The 21,091-nt window shown below is 50.8% G+C and overlaps 1 protein-coding gene across 1 annotated transcript; it reads right to left on the reverse strand.

Moving 5' to 3' along the window:
* Positions 1-99: 99 nt before the first annotated feature.
* LOC134559406 (uncharacterized) lies at positions 100-17,965 on the reverse strand. Its single transcript, XM_063414124.1, has 14 exons — positions 17,924-17,965; positions 15,289-16,428; positions 11,434-11,650; positions 9,731-9,888; positions 9,303-9,404; positions 8,401-8,598; positions 7,956-8,011; positions 5,988-6,261; positions 5,087-5,297; positions 4,564-4,700; positions 3,440-3,553; positions 2,472-2,675; positions 1,855-1,948; positions 100-862 (listed from the first exon to the last, which is right to left on the reverse strand). The coding sequence occupies exons 2-14, from the start codon at positions 16,157-16,159 to the stop codon at positions 799-801; spliced, it is 2,700 nt and encodes an 899-aa protein (XP_063270194.1). The 5' UTR covers positions 16,160-16,428; positions 17,924-17,965; the 3' UTR covers positions 100-798.
* Positions 17,966-21,091: the final 3,126 nt, after the last annotated feature.

Raw genomic sequence — 21,091 nt, forward strand, 5'->3', positions numbered from 1 at the left:
CCTTGGCTCAGCACCAGCAGTGAATCCTGAGAGGAGGCAGAGCATGTGTCCTTCCTCAGCCAAGCAGGCTTCTGTCTGCGAGGGCACCACCTGTGCCTATGAGAAGTCCTCAGCCTGTTTCTGAGGTCTCCTTAAGTCCAAGGTCAAAATTAAGAAGGGTAAATGTAGGAGCTTCTCTGTGACGGCAGAGTCGGCGACAAAGTATCTCTATAAGCAAAGCAACTGTAGTAGCACGTGGTTTATTGTGGGGGCCCTGCTTGTAGCTGCTAGGCACAGCTAAAGCAGGCCAGGAGAGCAGGAAAAGAGGAGGAGGTTCTGAATACCGTACAATAAATATCTCTCCAGGTTGAATAGTCTGTGTTGGACCAACCAATCAAGATAACAACATTTACATACAGCCAATAGAACTGTCCCATTACCTAAGGCAAGCAGAAGGGTATTGTTTAATCAAGGGAGATGGCCCTCAGCTTGGCACACCATTGTTCACTAGCTGATGGCCTGGTACCCCACACCCTAAATCTCAAAGCTTGCTTTCATTTCTATATCGCCTATTGATCTCATACTCCCAGAATCTAAACCACCATATTTGCAAGGTCTTTCTACTTCATCCTTCCCAACAGGTAAAAACCAATTCAGGTGTTTGTACACAGACACACACACACACAGCTGTACAGACACACACAGACGTACATGAATGGGGCAGATCTGTGCAGCAGCCCTGGTGCTGGACACCTCCTCTGCTCCCCTGAGACACATTGCTGGCCTCAGGGCTGTCAGACCCAGCTGTGCCCAGGAGCACTAGAAGTCTGCTGCCATCTGCCTGAAGTCATTCATTTCGATGTTGGTGTAATTTTGGGGACGTCTGAAAAGCAACAGATGAAGAAAAACACATGATCAGTTGCTCTGCTCTTTTGGACAAAGCAGCTAATCTGCACCTCAGGAGTGAAAAGAAGAGGCTGAATGACCAGCACTCAGCAGGCATGGTTTCCTATTGTCTGTCAACATTTCAGAGAAAAACAGGAGCAGAACAGCTGCTATTCCCTGGCACATGTCCTTAAAACCACCGTGGTTTCTGAAAGAACTTCCCTAAATCTGACTTAGGCTAGTTCTTATATTATTATATATATATATATATTTATATTTATGCTGGGTTTTCTATTCCCCAAATGTATTCTAAGAACTTTCCTCATTTCTAACTCTTGCACATCCAGCACATCCAGTGCTAAAAAAAAAAAAAAAAAACAGTAAAAATTAATAAAAATAAATCACCTGGGTTGGCTAAATAACCCATCGACTGTAACATTTCTTTCAGACTGATGTACAGCCTGAGTGTTCAGTGTTCAGCTGCTGTTTGCCTCCTGACCACATTAGGAAACATCAAGTTATTATTTAAAGTGGTGTCATGTTATAATGTAAAAGGTGTTTCCCACCAAGGTAATCCTGAGGTGTGTGTCATTTCCACCGTGCTCCAAGGAGGAGCTCTTCCCTGTGGCCACATCATCATCTGTTGTGTGCCACATGCCTTCAGCTTTCTGCTCTCCCACCACAGCATGTTGTCAGTATCACTGATGGCCCTTTACACTGCACCTGCTGACATGCCCAGCATCATCCAGGATTTACTGGTGTTATCTCAACCTCACAATGAACCTGCAGTCTGCTCTGTCAGAAACAAACGGGCTTTGCAAAAAGGAAGGGACTTTGCTGCAAAAATGAGGAGCAGCATATTGAATGGTTTGAAGGCAGTGTAGGTATTCACCTGAGTGAAGGAGCAGGTCTCTGTGCAGCAGTTAGAGAGGAGACCCTGGGGAAGAAGAAGGTGGGGGATGCATAGCAGATACAACCGCAACTTCTCACCTTTTGATGAAATGAAAAGCCAGGCCAACCAACAGTAACAGAAGCAGGAGAGATCCCATGACAAACAGGGCAATCTCCCAGCCCTGGAAGGAAGCTGAGGGAACAAAGGCAGAGAAGAGCCATTCAGCCATGACCTTTCCAAGCACGAGGGAGCCCTAGGAGGTCACACAATCAGAGTCACAGAATGGATTGGGCCAGGTTGGGTTGGGTTCAGTTGAAAGGAACCTTTAATGGCCATCTAGTCCAACCCCCTGCCAAGGACAGGGATACCTCCCACTATCCCAGGTTTGTCCAAGCCCCACCCAACCTGACCTGGAACACTTTCAGGCATGGGATAGCCACAGCTTCTTTGGCCAATAACAGGTTGGGCTATCCTTTTTTTCCCCTGCTACACTCTCTGTGACATCTCAGCTCTGGACAGTTCCAGTCTGGGTGCCAGTGGCTGCTCCCAGCAATTGGGCCTTGGGGATTCCTGGCTGTGTGAACAACAGGTCCAAAAGCAAGGGGCTCCCCACTGAAGCCCAGTGGCTTGCCCACATGTGCCCTCTCTGGAGACATGGCCTGACCCTGGTCCCAGCCCCGCTCAGTGTGTTAGAAGCTAAGTCTCTCCTACTTACCACCACTGTGTGATGTGAATGGCATATTTTTAGGGGTGACACACTCAGGACTGGTTTTCAGAACTCTCCCATCCACGGAGAAGGGATGGGAGCTGGCCAGGAATCCCTGGAGGCAGGTTTTGATGGACTGCTCCTGCTCTGGCTGCTGAGCCCACACCTGGCCCCAGACTTTCACCAGTGAGCCCACACATGTCAGGTTAAGCTCTGCCAAGAAACAACAGCACATTTTGGGTGGTCAGAAACCCTCTGGTGTCAGGCATCACATTGCTCCCATGACTTTGTGCCCTCCTGCTCCCATGCTCTTCACCTTTCTCTCCCTACTGCTCTGAAATCATGCTGCCATGCTGCATCACTGGTAACTTGAGAACATGCGCAACCTTTCTTTTGGTGACAAAAGGGACTTGAGATTGTCATCCCACCAACAGAATACTTTTTACTACACTTTTTACCTCTACCCACTGGTCAGAATTGACTGAAATTGTTCAACTAGTCAAAAAGCCATTTGGGTGAGGGATATAGAGCATGGCAGCAAAGTTTTCTCTTCCTTAAAAAAACAGCCAAAACACAGGAAAAATTTTTCCCATCCCTCAAAAGCTATAGGCTTCCAGAAGTAACTATTTGGTCTGAGTAATTTGAATAAATATAGGAGTAGGAACCAGAGTCCTCTGGACTGTAAAGGGCTGTTTGCTTTCTGGGTTTAGGTTTGTCTGGCAGACACCACAATATGATCATCAGAGACTGCCATTCCTCATGGGCCCTCCAATTTGGCCTCATTAGCAGCCCAGGTCAGGTTGTCTCCTGCTCCCCTCACTGAAATCCCAGTGCCCACCACAGCTCCTCAAGGTTCCCTCACTCCAGTGCCAGCCTGGAGGGTGGGCTGGAGCAGGGACTGTCCTGATAAAGCAGCTGTGGATGAGCAATTACGAGAGGAGGGCACTTGAACTGGGCACGAGGAGCCAGGTACCAACCTTGCAGGTAGAGGTCAGAGACCCTGCAGGAGTGCTCCCCCTCCAAGGAGTTCACCAAGACCCTTCCCAAACTTTCGAGCATCCTCCTGTGGTGTGGGGTCCACATGGAACAGTCTAGGGGAAGAGGATATGTGGTTTTTCAGGGTGCAGTTCAGGACTGCTAGTAAGCTCCTGGCTATGTGCCCCTTCCAAAACACCTGGCTTCATCCCACCCTCCTCTGCCTTCCGCTCTCCTCTGCCCTCTCCTGCTGGATGAGTCTTTACTTCTACCACTATACACCAGCTTGGCTCCTTTGGCAGCCTCCCAGAAAAGTGGGGAAGGGTCATGTCCCACATCACACCACAAGGGCCAGTACTGAGCAGGCTCTCATGCTGGGACAAGAGGGAGAGGCCTACTCTTGCCCTTCTCAGGAGGATGGAAGAGGAATCTCCATTTTGCCTTGATCTTAGCTACCCCATGCTGAACCAAGTGTGATCTTTGCAGAGGCTAGAGACTCCTCTGTACATTTCTTTGCTGACTCTGGGTCAGGACTGAGACACAGGAATTTGTTTCCACAGATGGGCTGAGATGGGAGGGTTTGTTGGCAGTTTCCCTGACTGTGCCCCTACCACCATGAGAGACCTGGAGCAGGAGGTTCCTGCCACTGCTGCAAATCTAACCCTGCAGAAAGAAATCCTGATCAGAGCTCAGCCAGCCTGCGCAGAGACAACTCAAATGAAATGTATGGCCACCTTCATATCATAGAATCATAGAATGGTTTGGGTTGGAAGGGACTTTGAAGCTCATCTCATCCCATCCACTGCCATGGGCAGGGACACCTTCCACTAGACCAAGTTCATCCAAGCTGGCCTTGGACACTTCCAGGGAACCAGGGGCAGCCACATCTTCCCTGGGCAGCCTGTTTCAAGCCCATGCAAAGCCACGCTGAAGCTGTAGGCACAGGTGTTCTCTTGGGCTGGCAGTACAACATCCACATGTGTGTGTGTACCAGTTCTCTCCCAGTGCATTCCCTTTCACAGCAGCTGGCCACCGAATAGCCTCTCTCCCACACCATGGAAAGCTGAGGTCAGCCTCTGTCCCAGCCCTCCCACCCCAGCCTGGTGGGATGCCCCACTCCACTCACTGGGTGTGAGGAAGCAGAGGTGGAGATCCATGGTGAAGGCGTGCTGGGGACAGCTGTTCGGCAGGCTGGGTGAGGGCTCCGAGAGGGCAAACTGCAGTCCTGTGCTGGCATTGCCACAGCGGCTCAGGGACATGGGCCTGTCCCCAGAAGAGTCAAAACTCACCAACATGTCACACACTTTTCCTCCCACCTCCAAATCCCACCCTGGGCCCCAGTTCCTGGTGCTGGGTGACAGAGAGTTGGCTGGAGCTGGAGCTGGAGCCAGCTTTCAGAGAGCCTTTGTAGAGAAAGGTCCAGCCTACCCCTCCAGCTGGAGAATAAGTGAGCTTGGTCAGAGCAAACTTATTTGGTCTGACTGGCTTCTGCAGGAGAAAGATTGCTGTCTCATTACATCCAGACTCCCACACCTAAGAGTTTATCTTCCAGGACAGAGTTTTCCAAACTGCACTATACCTGCCCCTGCCTTTCATTAACCTATTGCTCCCTCTTCAGACCAGGAACTTTCCTAGAGAAGTAACCTCACCTGTCACCCTTGCAGGGCACAGTGTAAGATAGCCCAAGGAAGCCCAAGTGTCCTTCAGCTGTGCCAGGCTCACATGTGTAAACCAAGGCATCCACCAAGTTCTCTGGCATTGCCTTCCCGCCAGCAGGAATCCCACTGGTGCTGTACACAGCAATAGTGCTGGAGCCTTCACTAGTAGTAGAGATGTTCTTGAAGGTCAGGTTTGTCCCATCTGGAAATGCCAGGAAAATAGATGAGATTAACATCTAGATAGTGTTAGGCTGAACTTTGAGCCTGACAGGACAAGCTGGCAACAAGATGAACTCCAAGAACAGAAATGAGAAACACAGTAATGGTCGTGACTGAGGCCAAGTAAATCTGCAAGAAAGCTGCTTGCTGTGAACGTGTTTCCAAAAAGATCAAGGTTCCTCTGAGATGCAGTTGTCTTCGTGCAGCCCAGACAGAAATTAAGGTAAACATGAGTAAGAACGTGAATGTGTTAAGGTGAACAAGATAAAGGAATGTGCTGACAAAGCACCAGCTGAGGACCAGGAGGAGGCAGCACCACTGCAGGGTTCAGTGAGCATCAGTGAACACAACATGAGGAAACAACCCACTTTTCACTTCTCCTGAAATCCCCTTTTCTTGGTACCAGCAGGAGGAACATTCCCTCCTCCCACTCTCCTGCATGGAGAGCTTGGCAGAGGCATGAGGGAGGATTTATCACGTTCTCAACTGGAGCATGACAGAACAGCCCAGGCAGAACAAACAGAGGAAAAAGCAGGAATAAAGGACAGGAAAGGCAAGACAGAATTGTTCCCATGTTTTGCACCCTCCTCCATCTGTTTCTTCTGTGCTGCTTAAGCCCCTGCCCGTGTGTTTGAAGGCAGATCCCACACCAGGCCCATTTCGTCAGACTCACCATGCCCATGTTCTCCATCCAGCACAAACACCAACAGCCCTGTGGCTCCAAAAGTGCCCTGCAAAGGGATATTGGCATATGCCTTCCCCTCCTTCCCTGAGAAGAAGACCAAGCTGAGCCCTCTGAGGCTGGTGCCAGGCTTCCCCTCCAGCTCCACGAAGCAGTTGTGGGCAGGCCCGCTGGCCAGGCACAGCTCACTGATGCGGACGGCAGGAGGGTTTGGCACTGTGGAGCTGCTGCAGAAGTTCTCCCTCAGCGGTGTCACCCTGGTCACCTGTGGGGAGATTGTGACCTGTGACCTGAGTGGTGACCTGTTGCCACCACTGACACTCCCATTTTATTCAGGTGTAGAGCTGCTCACAACATGACCTCTTGTTCACCTGAACACCTCCCGAGGCTCCCTGGTGAGGCAAGAGGATATAATCAAAATCACAAAATGGTTTTGCCGGAAGGGATCTTAAAGCCCATCCTATCCCACGTGGGCAAGGACACCTTTCATTATCTCAGGTTGCTCCAAGCCCCATCCAACCTGGCCTGGACACTTCCAGGGATGGGGCAGCCACAGCTGCTCTGGGCAACCTGTGCCAGGGCCTTACCACTCTCACAAGGAAGAATTTCTTCCTAATACCCAACCTAAATCTGCCCTCCTTCATTTTAAAACCATCCCCCCTTGTCCTGTCCCTCCAGGGTTCTGTCCAAAATCCCTTTCCAGCTTTCTTGGAGCCCCTTTAGACACTGGAAGGAACCCTGAGGCCTCACCAGAACCTCTTCTCCAGGCTGAACAACCTTAACTCTCTGAGCCTGTCTTCATAGGAGAGAGGCTTCAGTCCCCAAAGGATCTCTGTGAAGATCTCATCTGGACTTGGTCCAACAGCTCTGTTCTTGTGATGAGGGCAGTACAGGACTTGGTGATTCTGTCTCACACCAACTGCTCCTTACTCTTATCATCATCTCAAGGGCTGTCCTGGCTGTAGGGTCCCATAACCACACATCCTCTTCACCTTTGTCTCACCCTCAGGACTAGGGACACGTCTCTTTCTCTACTGTTGGAAGCACTTCCACACTTGTATCTACAGTCCATGGCATCACTTCCTTGGAGTCCACCCCCACTACCAACGCATCTCACTCCTCTTCTACATCTGGAAGTTTTATTGCCTTAGTTTTGGACATCCCTCTGGCATCAGCAGCAGAGCAGCAAAGCCTCCCTTACCCAGCTTGTGTAGAACAAGCAGGCATACACTGCTGTACTCCTTCAGGGCACTGTCTAAAACTATATATTTTGAAATAAAAAGAAACAGATCAGACAAATTAATGTAAATCAATCACATCAGTGCTCAAGGCACATCCTTCACATATCAGCCCTAAGGACATACTAAAACATGACCACTGTTCTCCCAGGGACTATGAAGGGAGAACAGAAATCTGCCCTCCTGGTGGCTGGAGGGAGAATGGACATCTTCCCACCTGGAAGCTGCTCTGGAGTTTTGTGCTCAGGCTGTGTCAGCAGCTCAGAGACTCATCCTGGGTGCTGTGAGAGTTGTTCTCATACAGGATGCTCTGCCCTGGCAGCAGCACCCTGAGTAGCTGCTCCGCCTTCTCTGGCATTTGGGATGAGTACACCACAGCATCCAGCATCCCCTGCACTGTCACAGCCATATCCTCTGCGTACAGCAGGATGCTGCTGTGGTAGAGAGCCACAGCGTCTGGCCCATTCTGAATGGTGTTGGGGGGCAGTCTGATCATGGGTGCTGGGCTCATGCTGCTGCTCCCCACCAAGAAGTAACCCAGATTATCTGTGTGGTGTCCAGATAGATCCAGCACCCGGTAGGCCCAGCTGCTTTTCCCGTTGTAGAGGACCAGCCAGTATCCCTGGAGGTCAAAGCGTGTCTGTCCAGTATAGAAGAGTTCAATGTATTCTGCATCCTCTCCTCCCCCGGGGTTGCCTGCATTCACCTCATTGATGAGTACCTTGGCCAGTTGCACAGAAGGCCCTGGAGTCCCTTCTGGTATCTCTAATGGGACACCTGGAAAGCAAAAATAACCCAAATATGAGCCTAAGCACTGAGCTCCAAGGAAACAACACACAATGTTGCACAGTATTTTGCTGGGATGAGATAAAATTTAGCTGAGGACCGAGGATGTTGGCTCATACTTTTATCATCCATGTCCTTTATAGTTCTTAGGAGTCCAGGCAACACACTGGTTAACACCAGCTGTAACAACAGGGCTTGCTGTTAGTCCAGACAATGAGCAATATGGGCTCTAGTAGCAGGATGTGATGGCATTTTAAGAGATTTTTGCCAGGTTGGGGAAAGGGAGGGAAGGATATTTCCCTCTTCTAGGAGTGTCAGATCCACATGTCCATCCTCAAACACACGCTATCCTGCATCCTGCAAAAAAAGGTCACCAGTACCTGGAGGCAAGTTCAGCACATTCATATCTCTGAGGCAGGACCTTTCTGCTGTGATGTTCCTTCCATCAAAGTTCACAACTCTGGGTGTCTCCAGGAAGGTATTGAAGGCCAGCAGAATGCTGTTCAGCTGCTCCTCTGACCTGGCGGTCAGCAGAGTGGTGAACACAAGCCCCAGGTCCTGGCAGGTTGCATTTGGCTCTGCAGAGGCAAGCAGATAACTGCCTCAGTTTCCCCAAGTCACCAAAGACCCACTTCCTCCTGGGACAGACCCAGGGCTCACCAGCTCATCTCTACCAGAACTGTCCTCATGGTCAGACTGACTCGGGGCAGCTCATCCCATCAACACAGCACTGGGAGTTCTGTGCCAAGAGGCAGCCTGGGACCAAGCTTATGTCCAGCCCTGGGATCACAAGCACAGGAAGGACATGGACCTGCTGGAGCAAGTCCAGTGGAGGCCCTTAAGATGACTTTGTGAATTAGAATCACCCAACCATAGAATGATTTGGGTTGGAAAGGACCTTAAAGACCATGCAGTTCCAATCCTCCTGCCATGGGCAGAATCCATAGATCATATGGATCAGAAGGTCAAGTAGACAACAAATGCTCAGTGGAGATGTCAGTCCTGCTGCCACCTCTGTGGCTGCCACTGCCCAAGGCGAGAGCAGCTGGTGGTCTGTGTGCTGAGGGAGCTGGAGATTAAATGCTCTGCAGAATGTGGAGGAAGAGCACCATGCTCTGCCCAACCCTGGACATCTCTGTCATCAGCACCAAGATCAAATTAGCTGCATCCAAGCCAGGAGGACACAATGTGAGAGGGAACACTGAGCTGAAGATCAGGAGCAGGTGGGCATTACCCATGGGAGGTCCCTTGACTGCTCTGCTCCTGCCCCTGCCTCAATCACCTCTGAAGTAGGCAGCAGAAACTCCAACACTGCTGGATGCATCGAGGGCCTGGACCAGAGTCAGCAGAATATCCTCCTGCTTCAGAAGCCACTCCTGGCAATCTAGGAAACAAAGAGTCCACTGTTACCCGGCCAGTGCCACCTTGGTCATGGGATACAGCACATCTGGGTGCATCTCCACACCTCCTTATCATCCAGAGGACCCCAAAAGCTTCTCTTTACCCAGTCAGCTGGAGGTGTGAGGGAAGACTGGAGAAGCTCTGCTTGGCATGAGCTGCCATGAAATTTTTCCAGCCAACTGTCAGGTGTCATGGTTTTATTTCCTTTGGGGTTAGTTCACACAACCCAGCAGGACTCTAGGTGGTCGCCCTGGCTTTGTGTACATGCTCTGGCCCTCAAGAGGTCCTGCAGAAGCAATCAATGCCCACCTGCTACATAGAGGCAGAAGGAGAGAGTCTGGCTGAAACGTTTGCTGGGACAGTCATTGAATGTTCCAGGGGTGGGCCTGCTGAAAATGAAGGTTGTGGAATCCCGGGTCACAGAACAGCAGTTGCACTGGCTCATAGACACATCTCCTGACTGATGCCTGCAAGAGACAAACAGGTAGATGACACAAAACATGACCTGCCAGCTGGAGACCTGAGTGCTCTTCACCTACCAGTCACACACCTCTACACCAGAGAATGAAACTGTGGTTGCAGCCTTCTCCTTTCACAGGGTTTGGAGATATATCCCATTGTCACCAGTACCTCTTTGTCTCACAAAAAACCTCTCAACAGTTCAATAAAAACCTGAGAGAGAGGAGCATGAGCTTCATACAACTGTTCCTCTTCCAGCATGGGCTGCATACACTGATCTGAAGACAGGTGCAGACACACTTGTGCTCAGCCTGGCACCACTGGGGAGAACAGTGGTGAAGCTGGAAAAGCTGAAAAGGCAGCACCTGAGGATGAAATGCTTGAGCAAGAGCCCTCAACTCAAAGACTAAGACAATGACCAGGGGTTGGACTATGTGACCTTTAAAAGTCCCCCCAACCCAAAGTGTTCTGTGATTCAGTGAAGCCCCACTGTGAGGAGCTGCACTGAGCAGAGCTGCTCAGAGCTCCCTGGGGAAGGAGACCACCTCCTTGTGGGACCAGGGGCAATTGAGTCTCAGATGTGGGAGCAAGAGGAACAAAGGAAGGAATAGGAATGTTCTGTGAATGAGTGGTGACCCTGACGTGGCTGTGGACTACACCCTCTTCTGATGTGGTTGACCACACTGTAGTTTCAAATCATGTTTCAGGCCTATCCAGAAAGGGTGAATCTCCTCCCGCCACTGACCCAGGACCTTGGTATTGACAGTTACACCCAGATGTGTCAGGTCTGGTACACAGCCATGCAAAAGACAGGCAAGAGTGTGCCCAGATTGTTTTTTACTTATTGCCTGTCTCTAACACTCCTCACCCCTCTTCAGGCACTTGGCCCCTTGCTGCCTCTGTTCCTTCACCGCTCCACTGCCCTCTACCCACTGCATCCTCTTTCTCCCAGTAGAACATGTCTAAAATGAGAAGGAAACTGTTCTCACATCTCAAAAAAGTCTGAGGATCCTAGCATTTCCCTTAACCCACAAAGAGAAAAAGGAACCCCAAAATGAAAAAGAAAGTGAATTGAACTCAGAATGAGCAGTAAACCTGCTTCAAGTCCTTGGTCTGGATGAAACAGGGATTTCCTTCTGGGTAAGGCAAGCAATGCTGAGGTCCCTTCCTCACCCTCATTTTGACCTAAATTCCATCCTGAAGCTAAGAAAAGCCTTTTCTAATTGAAAACAGTACTGGAGAATGTATTAAATTGACCATTACACTTTCATAAACAATAAAATATTAATGTTACAACCAGCAATCAACTAATGAGGAAATTCCTCACGTAATTCATTCTAAGGCTGCACCAGGACCCATGTGGAGAGGGGAATATCTGTGGCCTCAGGCAAGGCTAGGATTCAATATTGCTATGAGGAGACCCTGATCAGGAGGTGGCACTTGTCTCCCAGTCCTGTCAGGGTTTGGGGCACAAGGCTGCGGTGAGCCCATTTGGCAGGAGCAACGCTAGTGTCCAGCTGTCCTCCCAGTCCTGCCCAGCGAGAGCCTCTCACCACTTTTCCAGAAAGGCAGGTCTGCCAGGGGTCAGGGTCTGCAGCAGCTCCAGGTCCGGCTCCTCATTGCTCGTGTACACAAAGGCATCCAGCAGGCTGGTCTCCAGCAGCATCTTCCCTGGCACAAAACTGCTGCTGTGGCCTCTGTAGAGGGCAATGGCAGTGGGGCCACATCTGAGGACAGGATGGGTGATGTTCTTTGGGAATGGCAGGTCCACTGCACACCAAGGGAAGGAACAATGAGGGTATGTAAGCAACACCTGGGCAATACTCACCAACATCTCTTTGGTCTGGGACAGCAGCACACAAGGACTCGAAGGTGCCTGGGGTTGTGTGGTTAGTACAAATGTGGCATTTGTTGCCCCATCTTTCTGCTCACAAACATTTCTCCTGTTCACTCAGCCTGAATTTCCCCATTCATGGCCAGATCCACAATGTGGAGGAAGCTGGAGAGGGAAATCTGAGTGGAGTTCATCCTGCTGTTCTGGTTCTGCGAGCAGAGAGCTGATCCGTGTGTGAGCAGGCAAACTGGGAAGTCAGCACTGATGTGGCCTTGTCTACAGTAACATTAATTTTTAATTCTAAAAGAGATCTGCAAACTCAACTAACCTTTCAGGTAGCAGTCAGTACACAACAGTATTTAAGAGTTTATATTTTACTCTAGGATTTCGCGATCCGTGATTTTTACAAACATAAAATACACACATACACACACACATACAGCCAAGGCCCAGGACACCAGCACACAAAATTAAGCTGGAAGTTTGGTGAAGTTCTGCAATTTCATGAGCTTCCTAATTTCTTTCCTTCTACTTACTGCTCCCTTCACAAGCTGTTTCTCCTGGAGGAATTGCTGAGGGCATTCAGAAACAGGCTTCTGGTATTTTCAGTATTTATGGCTGTATAAATGGCTCCAGGGAACAAACATTAAAGAAGGAATCGCATGAAAGGCAGAAGGGTAAGGAGAAATGGTTACCCCTTGAGAAGTGCCTCCAGGACACTTGCATCCCAAGGGACAGTCCTGATGTACCCCTGCCAAGGGAACTATTTTACACCCGCCTGACTAATCTGGTGGCCTTCTCCTGTCCTGGAGAACAAGGGAAGAACAACTGATGTCATCTATCTTGATTTCTGCAAGGCCTTGGACACATCCCACACAACACCCTTGTCTCTTAATTGAAGAGCTAGGGTTTGATGCATGGACTATTCAATGGATAAGGAATTGACTGAATAGTTGCATCCAAAGTGTTCCAGTCATGTCTATGCCCAAATGGAGAGCAGTAGCAAGTGGTGCCCCTCAGGTGTCTGTGCTGGGACTGGTGTGGTTCAGTATTTTAATTTAATGACACAAGTGGTGGGACTGAGGGCAGCCTCAGCAGGTTTGTGGACAACACCAAGATAAGCAGTACTGGAGGGAAGAGATGGCTTGTAGAGGATGAAGGAGTGGGCCCATGGGAACCTCGTGAAGTTCAACAAGGCCAAGCACAAGGTTCTAGACCTGGGTCAGGGCAATAAAAACTACCAGTACAGGCTAAGGGGTGAATGGATTGATAGCAGCCCTGTGGGGAAGGAGCTCGTGACACTGACATGTCTGGTTTTTATTACAAGGTGTAATAAAAACCAGACATGACCCGGCAATGTGCCCTGGCAGCCCCAAAACTGCTCTGTGCTGGGCTGATCCTGAAGTGTAGGCAGCAGGGGAGAGGGGAACTCTGCCCCTCTGTGCTGCTCAGGTGAGATCTGCAGAGTGGCCTCCAGCCCTGGGGCCCAGCACAGGAGGGATCTGGAGCTGCTGGAGAGAGTCCAGAGGAGGCCACAGAGATGCTCCAGGGGCTGGACCCCTCTGCTCTAGAGCCAGGATGGGAGAGCTGGGGGTGTTCACCTGGAGAAGAGAAGGCTCCAGAGAGACCTTCCTGTGGCCTTTCAGTACTTAGAAGGGGACAGACTTTTTAGCCCTACTGACAGGATGAGGGGTATTGGTTTCAAAGTGGTAGAGGAGAGATCTGGATTACATGAATAAGGAATAAAGTTGTGTGATGAAGGTGGTGAGGCCCTGACACAGATTGCCCGGAGAAGCTGTGGCTGCCCCATCTCTGGAAGTGTCCAAGGCCAGGTTGGAGCAACCTGGCCTAGTGGAAGGTGTCCCTAGGGCAGAGGAATGGGACACGATGATCTTTAAGGTCCCTCCCAACCCAAATCATTCAGGGATTCAGTGGAACATTTTCACATTGGCATCTCTCAACAGATGCCAGTGGTCTCACAGCTTTAAGTTCTCTCAGTATGAAGCAGACGAGCTGTACAAAGACAGGATTAGAAGCTGGAGTGTTTTTATGAGCTAATGTCCCAAATCTGAAGTGATCAAATTAAATCAGCTTCTCACAGAATGTTCAGCACAGAGTCACTTTAAAAATGCCTTTTCAGATGATTAAAATACAGTAATATAGTGTCATTGGGTGGAATGAAGGAAAAACTGCTTGAGACATCTTAACAAAGCCTCATCGGAAAATAATGTCAAAGCCTATCTCCAGTCACCTCCTTGACTAGTAGCAGTCTTGAGGAAGAGTTAAACATAATCCCTACAGATTTCCTGCTTAGTGTGAAAACTGGTTGTGTTTTCACGTTGCTTTCCTTGACTTCCTTGGTTGTTTACTATGCACAGCCCAACTCATTCAGAGGGGAAATTAGAGCACCTTTCCTGGGGAAAATGCAGAGTTGAAGTGGACAATCAGCTCTTTTACATGTGGCAGGAGAATATTTCATGTAGGTTGAATTGTAAGGAGTTCAACTGTTTTAAAAAAGGGTTTTAGTTGTCAAAGTACTTTTAGAGGAACCAGCTTTGTTTGGAAGACTGTACTCCCAGAAATCATGAGTCAGTGAGTTACACAATCATCTGCAGAGTCAGCATCCCCTGAATCTTTTGAGGTGCCCAAAATAACACAGTATTTCTTCCTTCTCTGGTGGCCTGGAAGAAACTGAGAGCACTGGGAGGAAGGTAAGAGGGCAGCTACACACAGCTGGCACACGTGTGACCTGTGCTTGCAGCTGGTGCCATGGAAGTAAAGCCCTTGTGGTTTTTCCAGGAGAGTGTGTGTATTTGCAATGGGTGACCACCATGTTCCACAAAGAGAAGGGGAACACTTCCAGGAAATGTGACACAACCAGGGGTGGTGGCAGAGTGACTGCAGGGTTGAGAGCGAAACTGTGTCTTCCCAAGTAGCAAAGAAAACATGGGCTTGGGACCTCCATCAGGTCCCTAATTTGGGGCTCTGCAGGTCTACCAGTGTCACACCACCTCCTCTTGTTTGCCCTGAAACTGCCTCCTTCTGTGTCTTTTTGCTGCCCCTTAGCACTTGCACTGGGCAGAAGGGTAAGCAATCAAACTGTTCACTTTCTCTGGGCTGCTCACACTTCTGAAACCTCTGCCAGGACCCTCTTCAACTTTCCCTTTTCTATGTAAGTTATTTCTTCTGCGGAAGCATTTCTACAGCACTACCCATCCTAGCTGACTTGTCTGCCACCAATCCTAACACACCCGTTTTGAAACTGATATATTGAATCACACAAGGCACAGTTAGTCATCCAAGTAAACCACCAATTTATACAGAGGCATAAAAGCTGTCCTCCATTCTTTCCTCTTCTCCTTATAATTTCTGATATTCACTTTGCTTTATATAATTACTTTTCCAATAATTTCTAACATTTGATTTGCTTTTTTATTTGCCTCTGAGTTCTGAGTCACATTTTCACTGTACTCTCATAATGCCAAGCAACAATAAACACAACAGCATCCCCCAGCCCCAAGCCTGGCTGATCTCTCCTCCAGCCCTGAGGTTGTCATCCACACACAGTCCTTACCTGGGGCTTTGCTGTGTGCTGGGCCAATCAGGAGGAGTCCATTTAGGGAGGTTTGACCATAGACATCCATAGTGAAATAGATATCTTTGGTCCGACCATCCATCAGCACCAGGACAATGTCCCTCAGCACAGTGGAGTGGGGCCCCTGGAGCTCTATGAACTCAAACTCGCCAGACTGAGCAGAAGGAAGGACCTCACTGATCAGGACAGCAGATGAGTTCAGCTCAGGAGTCAGGATACAGTGGTTGTCTGTGCCTGGTGTGGGCACAGCCACTTGGAAGATCCACTGTGAATCTGCCCCACGGCACCTCTCTATTGACACATCCACAGCCCTGAAGGTGGAGTCCTCCAGGAAAGCCTCTCTGCCAGGGGTCAGCACCTTGACAAGAGTGTCTGCTCTATCTGTCTTCTTAGTCTTATGGACCAGGGCATCTACCAGTCCATAGCTCGTGACGTTCATGCCCGTTATGTAGTTCCCTTTTCCATAGTAGAGAGCAATGGCATCAGGGCCGTTCTGGATGGTGTTCTTAGGGATAACCACGGCAGGGTTCAGGGAAGAGGAGCCAATGAGAAAGAACCCTTGGCTGTTGGTGACTTTGCTCCGGAAGTTCAGCACTTTGTATGCTCGGTTCCCGTTGCCATTGTACAAGACCAGGTAATAGCCATCCAGGTGGGCTGTTTGCCCACTGGTGTGATAGAGCTCCACAAATTCAGCAGTGTCCAATCCTGGGCTGTCAGCATTGACTTCGTTGATCAGGAGGGTGTGCTCAGTTTCCTGGCCTCTGATGGGTTTTATGAGATTTTGAGCAGCACTCTTGGAAAAACAGAGGTACACAAGTACCATGAATCCAATGTGCTGGGTATCTCTCATGGTGAAGGCTGGGATTTTTGTTACTGTTCAAGTCTATAGAGAGAGCCTGTTCTTCTCACAGCCACTAACACAGCACAGCAGGAAGCTACCACAGGCTGTGCAGGACAAGAACATGCAGCCTCTGACCTGGATGTTCACTGGCAGAGGCACTGGCAGACGCAAGCAGCCTTCTTCACGGAGTTTAGGTTTGCCAAACAAAACATCAATCCCACACAAACCTGAAGGGTATGGCTTAAACAAGAGATTTCCCAGCTCAGGTCCTTTAAAAGCTGGGGGGAGGATATGGGAAGAAAGAACAATTATGTTAGGAAACACAGAATACGCCAGTGACATTTAACAGCCTTAAAGCCCCATAATTTCCACTCTATGTTTCTTCAGAGGTTTATCAAGATGGGGAAAACCCAGAAGTCTGCAGTGTTCAACACCCTGAGACTTGGGTGAACAATGCAAATACTAGGTGTCAGTGTTAATAGTTATTTCCCTGAGTCAAATTTAGTCCTTGAAAATTAACACAAAATGACACAAAGATGATAGTAACCATCTTCTTCATCAAAGTGAAGGTGGGGAAGGAAAGTACAGGTGGATTCCTGTCACACACATGGCACAGCAGGTCCACTGACGCCCACATCAAACAACCCAGCTGCAGCTCCTGCAGATGTCAAGACTGCAGAATATGCAGTGGGGATGAACCAGGAATTTAGGATGTTTGGGAAAATAGTGAGATTTGTCTTCCCATTTCCAGAGCTTTTCTCCTGAACATCTGTATCATCACCTGCTGAGTTTTGGTGACCTCCCTGCATCCCTTGGCCAGCAGGGATCAGACCTGGGGAGGGTTCCACCCCATGCAACGGTACCAGCACAGTAAGAACCTGCTGCCTTCCTGTGTTGCAGAGCCTCTCCCATGTGCGAGGGACAGATCAAGAATGCACCTAACCCTCCAGCCGCTTAAAATCAGAGCTGCTGACCACAGCAACCCCGAGGTGTGGACACCTGTGATCTTTTCTAGGTGAGTCCCAGCTGCAGAGGGACACAGCATCACATCCTTCAGGTACGGCTGCAAATGCCCAGGCTGGTGAGTGAGCCTGTGGCCCGTTGTCATGGCCAGCTGAGCTGATGCCAGGGCTGATGCTTCCCCACCAGCATGAGGACTCAGCAGTAACTCTGGAGAATGAAGCTGACAGCAATTCCACAACAGAGCAGGCCCTGATGGAGAGGTGCCCCTGAGCCATCATGCCTTGGAATGCTCTGCCCCACAGCCCTTCACGTGGCTGCTCCCAGACCACTTCAGGGTGGAAGCCCCTCCACCACACAGCTTCTGAATCCCCTGAGGACCCAGCCCAGCGCTGTTCTCCCTTCCAGGCGCTGTTCATGCCCAAATTCACCATCAACATCCCCCTCTGGCACGCTCTTGCTCCTGCCCAATCTTCAACGGAAAAGGAACTGGACCAGATTCTCCCCGCAAATCCACAGCCACAGGGTGCCAAGTTTCCACCACCTCTTGCTATTCCAGTTAAAGGTAGGAGGAAAAGAGGAGGAACACACAGGTTGTGCTACTGTCCAGGGGCGGGCGTGGGACAGAAGAAAACCCACCAGGAATGGGAGAAACAGCAGGATAAAAAATACACAAATCCCCCACAGATGGGCAGGCTGGAAGGGCAGGGGCGCGACTCCCGAGAGGAGGGGGCAGCACCCTAAGGGGATGAGAAGGAATGGGGACGGGATAAGCCCCCGGGGGTCGCTGGACCCCGCCACCCGCGCACTCACCGCCACTCGCCGCTGCCGATGGGGCCGGTGCGGGGAGGGCGGGGCGGGGGAGGAAGGGGAGGAGGAGGCGGTGAACGGGGACCCGGAACGGGGTCCATTCCCAAAGTCACTTCACGCGTCCCCGTATCCCAGGAGATCCCGCTCTGGCTTTTCTCAGCTCTTTTCCCGAGGTGGGGTGGGTGAACGGATGGACGCATGGATGCGCTCCCAGAAAGCCAACTGCATCGCGGCTGCGTGGGCTGCAGGGCAAGAGCACTCTCTGCTCCGCTCTGGTGAATTCCCACCTGCAGAGCTGCTTCTAGCTCTGGAGTCCTGACATCAGAAGGATATGGAGCTACTGGAAGGAGTCAGGAGGAGGCTGCGGAGGTGCTCCAAGGGCTGGAGCCCCTCTGCTCTGGAGGCTGGCTGGGAGAGCTGGGGGTGTTCATCTGGAGAAGAGGAGGCTCTGAGGAGAACTTAGATCTCATTCCAGTGACTAAAGGAGCTCCAGGAGAGCTGGAGAGAGACTGTGGACAATAGCTTGGAGAGACAGGACAAGAGGGAAGAACTTTAAACTGAAAAAGAGGCGTTTCAGATGGCATATTAGGAAGAAATTCTTTTCTGTCAGGATAGGGATGCCCTGGCACAGGGTGTCCAGAGAAGCTGTGGCTGCCCCTGGATCCCTGGAAGTGTGGATAGTGAGAGGTGTCTCTGCCTATGGCAGGCTTTTGGAACAAGATGGTCTTTAAAGTCCCTTCCTACCCAAACCCGGTCTGTGATTTTATGGATGGATGGACAAAGGAATGTTCACTGGTTTCATATCCATTCCCTCACTTCACTGGACTCCCCAGTCAGAACTTCCTGGATGACATTTTGTCTGTCCTTGCACTAGCCTCAGAAGGTGAGCCAGGAGCTGAAAACTGCATGGCTGTGCCCAGCCTGCCCCAGTGACAGTGGCAGAGCTTTCCCGTAGGACTGTCCCTGCAGCCTCCAGGAGCCACTATGCTGTTCCTGCTGTGCAGGATCCAATGCCCAGCCTGTTTGAGTGCAGAGGGAAGAGCAAACACCATTGCATAGCTCCCAGCAGGTCTGGCCAGGTCTGGCTGGAGGGAGCTTGAAACCTTTCCAAGTTGCACTGAGATCCTGTTCCCTGGGAAATGGGGAAGGGGCTGGCCTAGTCCTCTTCTCCCCATCAACTCTCAGGTCCTGCTCACCTGGATCTTTTCATGGGGCTGCCCCCTCCCTGGATCACCATATGGGAGATGTGGGCCATGTGTCACCATATGGCAGATGTGCCTCACACTGCCAGACACAGGAACTGGAGGGAGCAGATCGTGTGGATCCTGCCTGGGGCTAAGGCTAGATGTCGAGCACTCATTTGATGCAGCAGCTGCTCCTGCTGCTATCCCAGATCCAACTCCTACTCACAACTCAGGAGCCTGGTGCCTTCCTCTTCTATTTGCTTCAGAGCAAGTGAGAAACTCTTCCAGAGGGGCCATGTTTGTCCCTGGTCTTGCTAGCTGGGTTGAGTGGACCTCTGCCCCCACAGCCTCAGTGTCTTCATGGGATCCACAGTTATTCCCCTACAATTACTCCTTGGAGTGAAAAACACTGCAGAGGCACCTGTCCGGAGAGAGGGAAGGAGGGAGGGAGGGACAGGATGAGCTTTCCTGGTAACCTAGGTACAGTCTGATGCAGTGTGAAGTCTGCTGAGTGGTGCTGGGGCAGTTCCCACCCAGAACTTGAGCAAAACACCCTGTGCTCTGTGGGTCTTCTCCAGGTCACGGTAGTGAAGTCAACAATCCCTCTGAGAGGGTTTATTCAGTTGAACTATCACATTTTTTACCATTATACTTATGCAATCATAAAGCTTTGGAATTACAAAAAGGAGGAAACGCCCTTACCCAGAAGGGCCCAGACTCATCCCTTGCTGGATCCACATGGTCTAGTCAGGACTCAGTGACTCCCTGTCATGCCTGTGGTGGGTCCCAGACCTGCTCTTGTCCCTGTGTGGTCTACTTGTTTCACCCACTGTTGCTCTGTGCCAACACTCACATCTTGGTGGGGAGCTCCTGGATCCCCAGAAAGCTGCTTCCTCTCATCTGTGCCTTCTCCACCCACACTGTGGCCCAACAGCCTGTGGAGAAGCAGAGCCAGGTGTGCTTTGGGGGGAGACCAAACATTCTGCCAGGAGGTGAAGGGACCCTCTGTGGAGCTCCCACCGAGTGGGGCTGCTGCTCACACAATGAGCTAAGACTGGTGGGGAAGAGCTGGGCCCCCAAAGAGAAGAGCAGAGATGATGGGCAGCACCTCCTGTCCATGGCCACTGTGCTCAGGCACATGGGCTGATGCCAAAATTCCTCTTGTGTCCAGTTTGACTGGGAGGTGGTTCTCCACTACAGGGCAGCTCTGGGCCATGCAGGCATCGGGAGGAAAGCTGAAGGTCTCACTGCTTTGTGGGGTCTGTGTCTGCTGGGTGGGCTGGACACAGTCATGGCTGTGCTCCCCAACCTCCAGAGCAAGCAGGACTTAGAGGGTCGAGCATGTACAGCCTTGCCACTTCACTAGGACAACACATCTCACTGCTGGAATGTATATCCTGCCTATGTTCTGAACAAGCTCTGCCAGTCAGGCTGTTAAAAACAGGAAATGCAGGAAAATGCTGTATGAGGCTAGGTTTTTCTCAAGACAGAAATACCTCCTCAGCAGAGGCAGCTGCTTTGTTCAGGTGCTGGGGTGGAGGGTCTTACTGTGTGGAGATCAGAGATGGCTGATTCTGATTGCACAGGGGAGAAGCAGGAGCAGCTGTTGGTGCTGCTGAGGCTGGGGGGCACTGGAGGGACCTGTGCAGGACCAGCTGCAGCAGAACCATGGCCAGCAAAGCCCCTAGGGGTATTTGGCCAAGTCTGTGTCCAGCATAGTGCACTGTGGTCTCCCCACACTCTTACCCTGGCCCAGACTGGGCATGTGGGCTGTCGCTGCTGGGCTCAGAAGATAGCAGGGATGAGGTCAGACGCAGCAGAAGGCACAACAATGTCTGCAGTGACAGCAACCACCGTGAGCCTGCCTGGAGTGGGTGCTCGGGCATGGGTACTCCCCACTACCCAGCAGCACCAAGGGGTGTGGAGGGCTCCCTGTGAACACGTTGCATTCGGACGGTCAGCTGTGACCATGGGTGCCCTATCCTGC

Source organism: Prinia subflava, chromosome 17 (genome assembly GCF_021018805.1).
Source record: "Prinia subflava isolate CZ2003 ecotype Zambia chromosome 17, Cam_Psub_1.2, whole genome shotgun sequence".
NCBI lineage: Eukaryota > Metazoa > Chordata > Aves > Passeriformes > Cisticolidae > Prinia > Prinia subflava.

Excerpts from the sequence above, each read along its gene's own strand:
- LOC134559406 (XM_063414124.1), bottom strand. The coding sequence starts at position 16,159 with ATGAGAGATACCCAGCACATTGGATTCATGGTACTTGTGTACCTCTGT. Across the intron at positions 8,012-8,400 it reads TGTGCTGAACTTGCCTCCAG|GTGTCCCATTAGAGATACCA; the intron begins GTACTGGTGACC and ends TTTGCTTTCCAG. Across the intron at positions 4,701-5,086 it reads GTGCCCTGCAAGGGTGACAG|GCCCATGTCCCTGAGCCGCT; the intron begins GTGAGGTTACTT and ends TTCTGGGGACAG.